Here is a 10,027-nt window from a genome sequence, read left to right as displayed (position 1 = left end):
CTACAGGGATGATTGATATGGCTGACTTTTGAACAAAGGATACCCAAGTGCTCGAAAATCTGCATATAACTTTCAACTCCTCAGAACTTTACTGAAATAGCCTACTGTTACCTGGAAGCCTTACCAAAACTTGAACACATTTTTGTTATGTGTACCATATGTTGTATTCTTAAACTAGAGAAAAGAATGTTAAATTAAGAAAGTCTTAAGAGAAAATACATTTACAGTATTGAAAATTCCCATATAAATGGACGTGCATAATTCAAACATGTTTGGGGGTCAACTGTACTGCAATGTACAGGCCAACTCCAGTATGTTTCGATAAGACCAGCACCTTTGGAGTCCTGAAGTCCAGCTTCGGGGACTAGAAAGTAGGGGTTTTCAGGGCCAACAGCATTGCCAACAAAAATCCAGAGGTGACTGTCCCATCAACTCCCAGAAGCACATCCTTTAACTTCAGGAAAACTTAGAACTATGTAAGCATAGAGCAGGTCAAGAGAACCCAACACCATAACTAGTGGTTTTGCATTTAAAAAAAAAAAGAATCTGTATATTTGGCTCTTTTTAAAGATTTTCACAAATCAGCCTAATGGAATGACATCCTTGTAACACAAATGACTACAACATGTACATGAGTGAGTGAGATGCTTGGTTCCCATACCTGATACCTAATGTGTGGGATGGAAACATCTAAAATATGCAAGGTTCAGTGCACAAGTTTACCCAGCTTACAGGAATCATTTGTTACTCAGGAAGGCTCTTATGGCAAAGCCTTTAAGTTTACAAACACTGCTTGTTAGAGTGATGCATCGCAGAGGGAATAAGTGACCAGGTGTGCAGTGGAGCCCAGTGTTACTAAGAGGCCCCTCAGAAGTGACCGCTCAGCCCCACAACTAAGGCATTTACCTACCTTGGGCAGAGAACAGGAGACAATGATTATTAGGCTGAACTTCAAAAGCTCAAGAAAGTATCAAGGTTTAGAATTTTCAATGGTAATGAAATTCATGAGGAAAACCAAGGGGAAAAAAAAAACCCAGAATTGTCTTTTCTGCACCCAGTATTGACCACTAAAATCTCTAATATGCACACGTGTACACACACACACCTGGGCCATAGTCCCTGCAAATGGGTCTTGGAATTGGAGTTCTCATTCAGGGGCACCCAAAAGTTTCAAGTTAACACACCACATGATACAAATATGTATAAAAAAGGCTGGGATTTTATTTCCAAGTTGGCATATATAGAAGGCACAGGAGCGAATAAATGGCTTTGGCACACCAGAAACAGAAATAGGGTAGGGCGTGTCTGAGGTCCCCCTACCTCCACCACCCTCTAAGTGCACTTGAAATGACCAGTGGCAGAGGCTCTGGCCCAGGACCCTGAGGGTCCCCTTGGCTCTGGATGAATGCCTTAGAAACACTCCCCAGTCATGACCCCCCTCCTCCCAGGGAGCAGGGCCCTACCAGCTCCCCCAGCTTGAGGGATCAGTGCCCCCACCCCGGGAGGGCCAGGGTCAGAGAGAGAAGAGCAGGATGAGAACCAGAAGAAGCACTGCCAGCAGCACCACGATGGCACACCACTGTCGGCGGTCTAGGGGTGAGAGGGTCAGAAGTCATGGGGGAGGAGGCAGCGGCACCACCCACCACCCAAATTTCCTCTCCCAGGGGACTCACCGCTCGTCATGTGGGATACTTTGGCCATCTTCCTAAGGACACCATCCATACGAGACTGGGTATGGTCCATCTCATGAGCAAAGGCATCCAGTATGCTGCCAAGACCAGGATGGCATCAACCCCCAAAGGGTCCCCCTGTGCACTCAACCTCAGGCACCCAGCCCACCGCAGGGGTCCCAGCCTCACATGCCCTGCTCATCCAGCTCCTCCCCAACGCGGCCAGACATGTGTTTCAAAACCCGGATGCTCCCAGACACCATTTCCAGCTGTTGATCTTGTTGGTCCATGATCAGCTACAGATTGGAGGCAGGGAATTGCTGTCGGCAGGGAATCCTGCCGTCCACAGGCTTCTCTAGCCCACAGCTTCTGACCAACCACACAAACCTGCTGTGTGGCCTGCTGTTCTTCAATGTAGCGAGAAGTGTCCGAGACCACACTGGCATCCAGCAGGTCACTGGATGCCTTCTGGGCAGCTGGCTTACCCGTCAGCATCTGGGGAGGCACAGACCACAGGCTCAGGCAGGGATTCCCACACACTACAGAGCCACACATAGGTTTGTGACAAATCTAGATAGTGGTTAGTCAGTAAAGGAGTCTCTGAAGTGGGAAGGCCTGGGCTTCCCAGACCCATCACTTACTAGCAAGGTGACCCCTAAGCCCACATCACTTGACCTCCCTACACATCAGTTTCCTCATCTGTAAAATGGGGAGATTTATAACACCTGTTTCCTGAGACTGGAATGAGGAAATAAATTAATGAATTAATCCATGGAGAACACTTATTACCATATAAACAGGTATATTTAAGAACTTGGACTTTAATCCCTAAGGCAGCATACCTGGAAGGCACTACTGCTACAGGACTCAGCCCCTGCACCTTCCTAGACCCCATGCGCGCTTATGTGACAGGATGGGGAGAGGCCGGGGGTTTCACAACACCCAAATAATGGACACACAACACAGAGGGGAAAGGTTTACAGACAGGCAGCAGTATGCCCACAAAAGGCATGAGCAGGCACACATACACATGGGTAAGCACACCCACAGAGGGAAATGGTATGCATGTACAAGGCAGACGGATGGATACACTCAGAAGCCAAGTTCACACACTCAGATGAGTCAAGTGCATACATGCAGAGAAAATAGGTAGGCACTCTTGCTGGAAACAGTAACACATAGAGCAAAGAAAGGAGATAAATATACAGAAACTATCCACCCACCTCAGGGAAATCAGTATAGAATTCCCCCAGGAGAAAGCAGAAGGGAATATATATGCAATGAGGGCTCAGGTGTTCACACCCAGAAGGCAGGAAGGTAGACAACACAAAAAGGATGGGCATTGACACAGAAAGGACAGATGTACACACATTTCCAAAAAACAGGCAAACACACCCACAGAGGTCAGGCTCGCTTTCAAAGGAGAGGGTCACCCTGAAAGGTCAAGTGAGGATGTTGTCTCAGGATGTCTTACCTCTCTATTATTTCTCTCCATGAAGGCTATAGCTGCTGGGCTGACCATATGGTCCTTCATTTCCTGGGGGTGAGGATAACATCAGAGAGTAAGGACACCCTTAACTCCCCACCCTCACCCCATTGGAACCTCCTCTCACCTGGACTGCCTCCCGCATCCGCTCCACGAACACCTTTCTCTCCTGCAGGTCCCCAGCTGGGAGCTTGAACTTGCCTGGGTTAGCTTCCACAATGCGTAGGCCGCGAGTCAAGAGTCAAGGCCAGACACAACCCCCTCCTCTGCCTCAAAGCCCTCAACCCCTCCCTGGCGTTCAGCCTCCCAGCTCCCCCTGCCACCGCAATGGGCTCTCCTAGGCCGCCTTCCAACCCCCCAGGATATCGATGGTCTCCTCCAGGTCCTCGAGGTCCCACTCGATGCTGCGCAGGCCATTCCGCAGCTCATTGGTCGTCCAGTCCAGCTCCTCGCGTCCGACTGAGGCACCCTCCTGCAGGAGCTCACACCAGCGCTGGTACAGCCCGCGGGCAGTGTTCACTGCCTTCTGCACCTCGCTGCAGGCAGGGACACAGCGGGCGCAACTGGGAGAAGGCGGGCCTCCCGTCCGCCGCTGCGCCCCCAAACGAGTGTGGGGGTAGAGACCTCCTACATCTCCCTGCGTACCCCTCAAACTCGACCATCCGACGATCCCGACCCGTGTACCCTGACGGCAGAGCCCAGACCGCCTAACACGCTGCGGCCCTACCCGGACACTGGCTGGCAGGGGCCCGAGCACCCTCTGGCCTCCCCCATCGTTGTCACTCACCCTCGGACTACAAAAAACGGGTCTTCGAGAGACATGTCAGCCCCCACCCCGCCGGAGGCCGTGCCCCCTCCCCTCTCGGCCTGCTAGCTGGTTCCCTCCAGGCGGGGAAGAACGCGCCGCCAACCCCGCCCCCGTCACGTGACCCGTGCCACCATGGAGAGCCCGACAGCCAGGGCAGAAAGGGAAGCCTCAGAGGGCGGAAGTTCCGCACTTCCGCCCTCTCTGCGGCCATCTTGTTTGTGGGCAAAGACGGCTTCCTGTGCTCACAACCCGCCCCTGCGTTCCTGGACGCCCCGCTGCGCTCTGCAATGCCCTAGTTCTGTCTGGCAGATTCCTAGTTCGCGTGGGAGCTCGGAATATATGGGTTCGACACCCAGCCTCTCGGATTGTTGCTGCGCAACCTCAGTTTCCCTTCTGGGCAATGTAAATATAATAGCCTCCCTGAAATCAAATGAGATTGTGGCTGGGGACGGGGCTTGTTCAAGTTGTAGATCCTCTTAACGGACTACCTTAGCTTGCACCCGAATCCTGTCCTGGGAGATCGTCCTAATCCAGGGTCGGGTCGGGAGCTGCAGGTTTGGAAAGGGGTCGGGGAAGAGGTGGTCGTACCGACTTTTCCGCAGGGCGGGGTGAGGCGCGGGCATTCTGTGGGGAGTTCTGCCGGACTCTCCCCTCTTTTTCCTCGCAGAGGAGGGGCACCTCAAGGCCTCCTTGGAGCAGGGTGACCGGTAGTGGGGGCCTTGGAGATGCTTCTTGGGAGTGGGGTCTGACTGGGTCCGAGCCGGGGGACTGCGGGAGGAGGTGTGGTGGTGGCTCAGAGGAGCGTCTCCAGTGGAGTCCTCTCCGTTTGGGAGAGGAGCTCATAGGGTCTGTCATACCCGGGCGTTTTATTTGGGGTCTTCAAGAAAGCACTTTTGGGGGGCGGGGTGCAGGGAGTGAAGCTATCGCCTGAGTGAGGTCCTGAACTCCCTCTGGAGGGTGAGCGAGATGCCTGAAAAAGTCATTGGAGGGTCGCCCTTGTGTGTCATAGTCACTGTGTGGGGTCTGAGATGGCACCTGGGCTGGGGATGTCATCGTGGAGTCTCCGTGGTACAGGAGGGGATGGGGATGTTCTCAGCAGTCGCCGCAGTACGTGGCAGAAAGAATCGCTGAATGGGGACAGTTTTTGGAGAGGTCTTTCAAGGGGGGGACAACTGTTAAGTTCCCATGTGAAGGCGGGTGGGACCTGAGCGTCCGCCAAGGGTGCATGAGAGGATTCATTTTGGGAGGGGGAGAAATATCTGAGGGGACTTTGTAGGGAGAAATAACAGTGGGGTCTCCGTGGGGAGAAAGGGATGAAAGGGTCGTCATGGAGTCGACCCTAGTGCTGGCAAGGTCTTTGTGTAAGGTCTCTAGGACGTGGCGTTAGTGAGGGCCCCGAGGTCGCTCCTACCAGCCGGCGAGGGCGGGCGGGGTGGGGGGAGGATTCCCGGAGGGGCATCACGCTCTCTTGGCCTCCCAGGAAGGAAGCGAAACCTTCCTTTCGCTACCCGCCTACCCAGCTGGTCGCCGGTCCGGAAGCCGGGGGCTCTTGCCAGCCATAGCAGCCGGGAGAGGGAGAGGGAGAGGGAGAGGGAAGGGGGCAGGTCTTGGGGGGGGACCATGGCCCCACCTCTGCCCGACCGGAAAAAGCCCTCTACTACCCAGTATGGAGATCCCAACTCCGTCCTTATATGGGAAGACGGAAGCGCCTCCTGCGCCCGCTCTACGTCATTACTTCCAAATTTAGTGCTGGATGTCGCGCAGACCCAGTGGCGGGAAGGCTCCGCGAGCTAGTTCTGTGGGCGGAGCCTCCCTTTAAAGGGCCCGCACCACGAATGAATGGAGCCATTCAATTTTGCATCTTTTTTGGGGGTACTGGAAATAGGTTTTCTGGAAGCAATAGCTCGTAACGGGGTGTGGATCCAATTTTTCTATCTGCTCTTTGCGTTTCTCAATTTCCAGCTCCTACCCCGACCGCCCCTCTCGGGGTACAGAGGCGGAGCACGCCTGCGTGTTTCTGGGCGCGGCAGCGGTGTGTCCACCCGACTGTCCTGCGATTGGGTTTTCTGCCTCACGATTGCCAAACTGAGGAGCTTGTACTGAAGGAAACTGGGGTGATGTTCAGTGCGGAGAGCAGAGACGGCAGCCTGGGCTGTGCGCCTGTGTACAGACATCCGCCGCTCGTAGCTCTGCCCTGGAGCCAGCCAGCGCTGCCCGCCTCCTTACCATATAGGGGAGTGAGGAGGGCTAGTGTTAAGCTAGAGAGCAGGAGGCCCCAGTGGCCCTCTTTCACTGCAGTGGCTCATTTATTCCTCTAGCAAATACTAGACGAATCTCTCTGCCTTGGTTTCCCCACATGAAGAAATCAGGTGTAACAGTACCCTCCGCGGAGTGGAGGTGAAGGATCAATGAGATTTATAAAAGGAAAGCCTTTAACAGAACCTGGCACGTAGTAACCTCTTAACAAGTGTTAATATAGTTGTTAATTTTAAAAAAATACTAATGAGACGCCAGAAACTGTGCCCACGGGGCATGTACTGGTTCGACCCCGGGTCTTTCCGGGTGCGAAATTAGCTGCCTACGGCCTGCTGGGGTTTGCGAACTCTATCTAGCACGTGGGTGGTCCCCTAGTCTCATCCGCGATCTTCCTCCCCTGGGCCTGCGCGTAGGGGCATTGTGGGATAGGGCCGAGAAAGGAGACCACTCTAAGATCTTAGCGTGGACTGGGGAACGCTCCTTTTAAAGGTCACGTCCCTTTTCTCCACTGTGTGAATTTCACCCTGCGGCTTTAAGGCTTCTTTGGCCCCGGCGCTGTGGAAAGCCCGGATGCGACGCTCTGATTGGGCGGGGCGTCTCTGTGACGTTACTCCGGATACAAAAGAACCCGGGTGGCGGAGTCCTGGGCAGAGTGTCTTAGCAGGGTCGCCGCGTAGGTCATTTGCAGAGAGAAGCGGGAGCGAGCTCGTTGTCCAGAGTGCACCTGCTGCCTGTCCTGCCCAGACGGGTAGTCCCCACCGCCCTCGCCGTCGAGTCGCCATGGAAGTGCAGAAGGAGGCGCAACGCATCATGACCTTATCAGTGTGGAAGATGTACCATTCGCGCATGCAGCGCGGGGGCCTTCGGCTACACCGGAGTCTGCAGTTGTCGCTGGTCATGCGCAGCGCCCGGGAACTGTACCTTTCAGCTAAAGTGGAAGCTCACGAGCAGCCCGAGGGGCCCTCACCGCCCACTCGCTGCTCTGACCCACGCCTGCACTCGCCGCGGGAAGCACAAACCGCAGCCGAGTCAGCGACCCTCGACGGTGAGCAGCTCTGCCCGGAGCCCATGGACACGCAGGAGGCGCCAAAAGCCGAGGAAATCCCTGCTCGCTACGCGCCGCGCCCAGCCAAAACCAGCCGCAAGCGGCGGAGCAGCAGCCTGAGCGACTGCGGGGACGCCGGACTGGTTCCGAGCAAGAAAGCCCGTCTAGAAGAAGAGCAGGCGGGAGACGGGGCGTCTTCGGAGGTCCCAGATCGTCTGCAGCCCTCTCTCGCGCAAGCGGAGGGCGCCTTCCCCAACCTGGCGCGCGTCCTACAGAGGCGATTCTCCGGCCTCCTGAACTGCAGCCCCGCCACCCCCCCTACGGTGCCGCCACCGGCGTGCGAGGCAAAGCCAGTGTGCCGCCCGGCGGACAGCATGTTAAACGTTCTCGTGCGGGCTGTGGTGGCCTTCTGAGGGCCCCCGAGCGGCGCTGCTGGAACCCAGAGCGCTGGCCGAACCGTTGGCTGGAGTATGCAGACCCGAGGTCAGTCCACCCGGCGGCATCGCCCCGGGAAACCGGAGAGAGGAGCTGCCGCCCGGGCAGCTGAGAGGCCCGAAGAGGGACTCTGCCCCCCGGGGAGCCGCCGCCGCCCTTGTGCAGCGGCGGCGCCAAGGAGCCGGGAGCGCGGGCGCCTTCCGCCGATACCTGCCGTGCCTACAGGTGCTGTTTTAACCGACGGGGACGTGGCCTTTCCGTCTCCTGGGACTAGGAGAGGGAGGCTTGGTTCTTGAAACTCCTCAGGGTCGGACCTTATTTTTTACTGGGGGCTGTGCTGCCCTTTCAAGGTTTTTCAATAGTTAATGTTCGCATTCCCAACTCCAAGCATTCCAAGCACTCTTCTTCCCCCCTCCAGTGACACACTTATGCAAGCGGTCATCGTTGCGTCATGGGACAGACGTGGGGAGCTTCCTGTTGCCTTACGTGGGTGTGGGGCCTGGGAGGAAGGCCTGGGGTGTGGATCGCCGTGGGGAATGGGAGGAGGGAGGCCTGAGTCACTTCGCCCGCCTGTGCTGCGCCCTGCGCCTCTGAGCCCCTGTGCCCTTGGGTGGAGGAAGCTGATCTGATTTCAGATTGAAATTGTTTTCGTTTGGTGTGTTCAAGGTGGGGATATGTTCACTATTTCTAGTGTGACCCTCCCTCAGACACAAGCCAGGAGATCTTTGTTTGAATCCCAAAATGGGGGAAAGTGGGTGTTCAGAGAGCTGTAAGGCCAAAATTGGACCAGTTGCTGGTGGACTGGGCTAGTTTAGGGAGAGGGAGATTCTAGCTAGGGCGTTCTGAGGGTCTGTTTATTTACTCTGGTGGATTCTGTTTAACTCTGTCAATCTGGCCTTTTGCTAGAGATGCCAGATAAGGAAAATAAAGACCATTTGAATAAGAAGTCTGCTGTCTAGTATTCTTCCTTGGTGGGGGAGGGGCAGGGTTAAGGGGTCAGGCTCTGGTGGCTGTGTTCAGGGGCCCTAGAAACCAGTCTGACCGGTTTCCACGTGGGCAGAGTGGGCGGGAGGGGGCTGGGTCCCCTTTTCTCAGCCTAATCGCTTCGGTGTTGGGTGACCTGGCGCTCGGACTCCTCATTGCGCCCCCCCACACACACACATTTGGGGATCCCTTAGAAATTCCCCCAACAAGTCTGGCGAGAGAAGAGGGCTTTCCCAGTTCAGACGGTTGGTGTCTACTGCTAGGGACAGTTCCCCAAATGTAGATGGGGAACCACGCCTCCTTAAGAGACTTGAAAGATGGCAAGTTTCTCCCCCATCGCACTTAACCAACTGAATCATCTCTGGCTGGGGTCCCACGGCCCCCGGGGGTGCTGAGGTGAGCTTTGGAGCGATCTTTCTGCCCTTTTCCGATCTCTGACGGTGTAATTGTGTGGCTCAGGCAGAGAGATAAGCAACCAACCTCGGTTTCCTCATCCGTGGAATGGGCCTCTAAACAGCTTCCCCACGAGGAGGCTGTAGGTTTAGAAATGCCCGTGGGAGCCCTTGCTATTTGCTTTAGCCCCACCCCAGGTCTAGGTTTGCCACCCCAGGGGGGAAAATCCTCATAATTTACCCAGCACTGGCCAAGGAGAAGGGTTGTTGGGTGGACAAAGAAGCCGCAGGTGCGGGGAGTGAGGGCGGCGGGAGGCGCTGGGAAAGCGCCCACTCTCCTCCCCCTCCAGATGGCTGGCTTCGCCACCACAAGCCTCCGGCGACCCTGAGGGATCTGACCCTGAGGCCTGAGGGTGGAAGGAGGAGGGTGCGGTGGAGGGGCGGACCTGCTCCTTGCTCCCTCCCGCCTGGTCCACCTGCCCTACCCCACCCCACCCTTCGTTTCTCAAGGCCCCTTGGGGAGTCTAACCAGCTCGCCTCCACCGCCAACGGATTCCCGAGAAACGTGGGAGACTTAGCGTCACCCACTCAGGGGCGTGACCCAGAACTCCCCAGTGGGACGGAGGGAGACTAGAGCCTCACACCTCCAGCGGTAGCTTAATGCGTCCGCGTGGGAGCAACTCCCCGGTAAACTTGGCGGGGCCCAGGGAAGTCCCCGGCGGCTGAGGAAGGGGCCTCACTGCGCATCCTGTCGCAGGAACCGCCGAGCCCTTCCTTCCGCGGGAAGCGACTTAGCCGCCCCCCGCCCTCGCCCTGGCCGCCTGGGGGTTTCCGGTGCCGGCCACCGGGGCTGAGGGCTGGAGATGATGTGGAGGGAGACAGACCAGCAACCCCCAATACCCCGTTTTACCCATCGGAATAGGCAAAATCAAAAACTTGTCACAACAACTT

At 56.1% G+C, this 10,027-nt stretch overlaps 2 protein-coding genes across 2 annotated transcripts; one reads left to right on the top strand and one right to left on the bottom strand.

The window, feature by feature from the left end:
- Positions 1–1,199: 1,199 nt before the first annotated feature.
- Positions 1,200–4,183, bottom strand: STX10 (syntaxin 10). Its single transcript, XM_016162051.2, has 8 exons — positions 3,944–4,183; positions 3,523–3,692; positions 3,284–3,378; positions 3,145–3,207; positions 2,058–2,165; positions 1,860–1,966; positions 1,674–1,768; positions 1,200–1,590 (listed from the first exon to the last, which is right to left on the bottom strand). Exons 1-8 carry the CDS (start codon positions 3,976–3,978, stop codon positions 1,514–1,516), a joined length of 750 nt encoding a protein of 249 aa, XP_016017537.1. The 5' UTR covers positions 3,979–4,183; the 3' UTR covers positions 1,200–1,513.
- Positions 4,184–5,572: 1,389 nt separating this feature from the next.
- On the top strand, positions 5,573–8,646 carry IER2 (immediate early response 2). The gene has a single exon (XM_016162170.2). The coding sequence runs from the start codon at positions 6,791–6,793 to the stop codon at positions 7,676–7,678; it is 888 nt and encodes a 295-aa protein (XP_016017656.2). The 5' UTR covers positions 5,573–6,790; the 3' UTR covers positions 7,679–8,646.
- The last annotated feature ends 1,381 nt before the right edge of the window (positions 8,647–10,027 follow it).

Source organism: Rousettus aegyptiacus, unplaced genomic scaffold (assembly GCF_014176215.1).
Source record: "Rousettus aegyptiacus isolate mRouAeg1 unplaced genomic scaffold, mRouAeg1.p scaffold_m13_p_16, whole genome shotgun sequence".
Classification (NCBI taxonomy): Eukaryota; Metazoa; Chordata; class Mammalia; order Chiroptera; family Pteropodidae; genus Rousettus; species Rousettus aegyptiacus.
The sequence above is the reverse complement of the archived record's forward strand: the minus strand, read 5'-3'. Positions and strand labels throughout refer to the sequence as shown.

Excerpts from the sequence above, each read along its gene's own strand:
- STX10 (XM_016162051.2), bottom strand. The coding sequence starts at position 3,978 with ATGTCTCTCGAAGACCCGTTTTTTGTAGTCCGAGG. Across the intron at positions 3,208-3,283 it reads GGATGCGGGAGGCAGTCCAG|GAAATGAAGGACCATATGGT; the intron begins GTGAGAGGAGGT and ends CCTCACCCCCAG. Across the intron at positions 1,967-2,057 it reads AACAGCAGGCCACACAGCAG|CTGATCATGGACCAACAAGA; the intron begins GTTTGTGTGGTT and ends TCCAATCTGTAG.
- IER2 (XM_016162170.2), top strand. The coding sequence starts at position 6,791 with ATGCGACGCTCTGATTGGGCGGGGCGTCTCTGTGACGTTACTCCGGAT.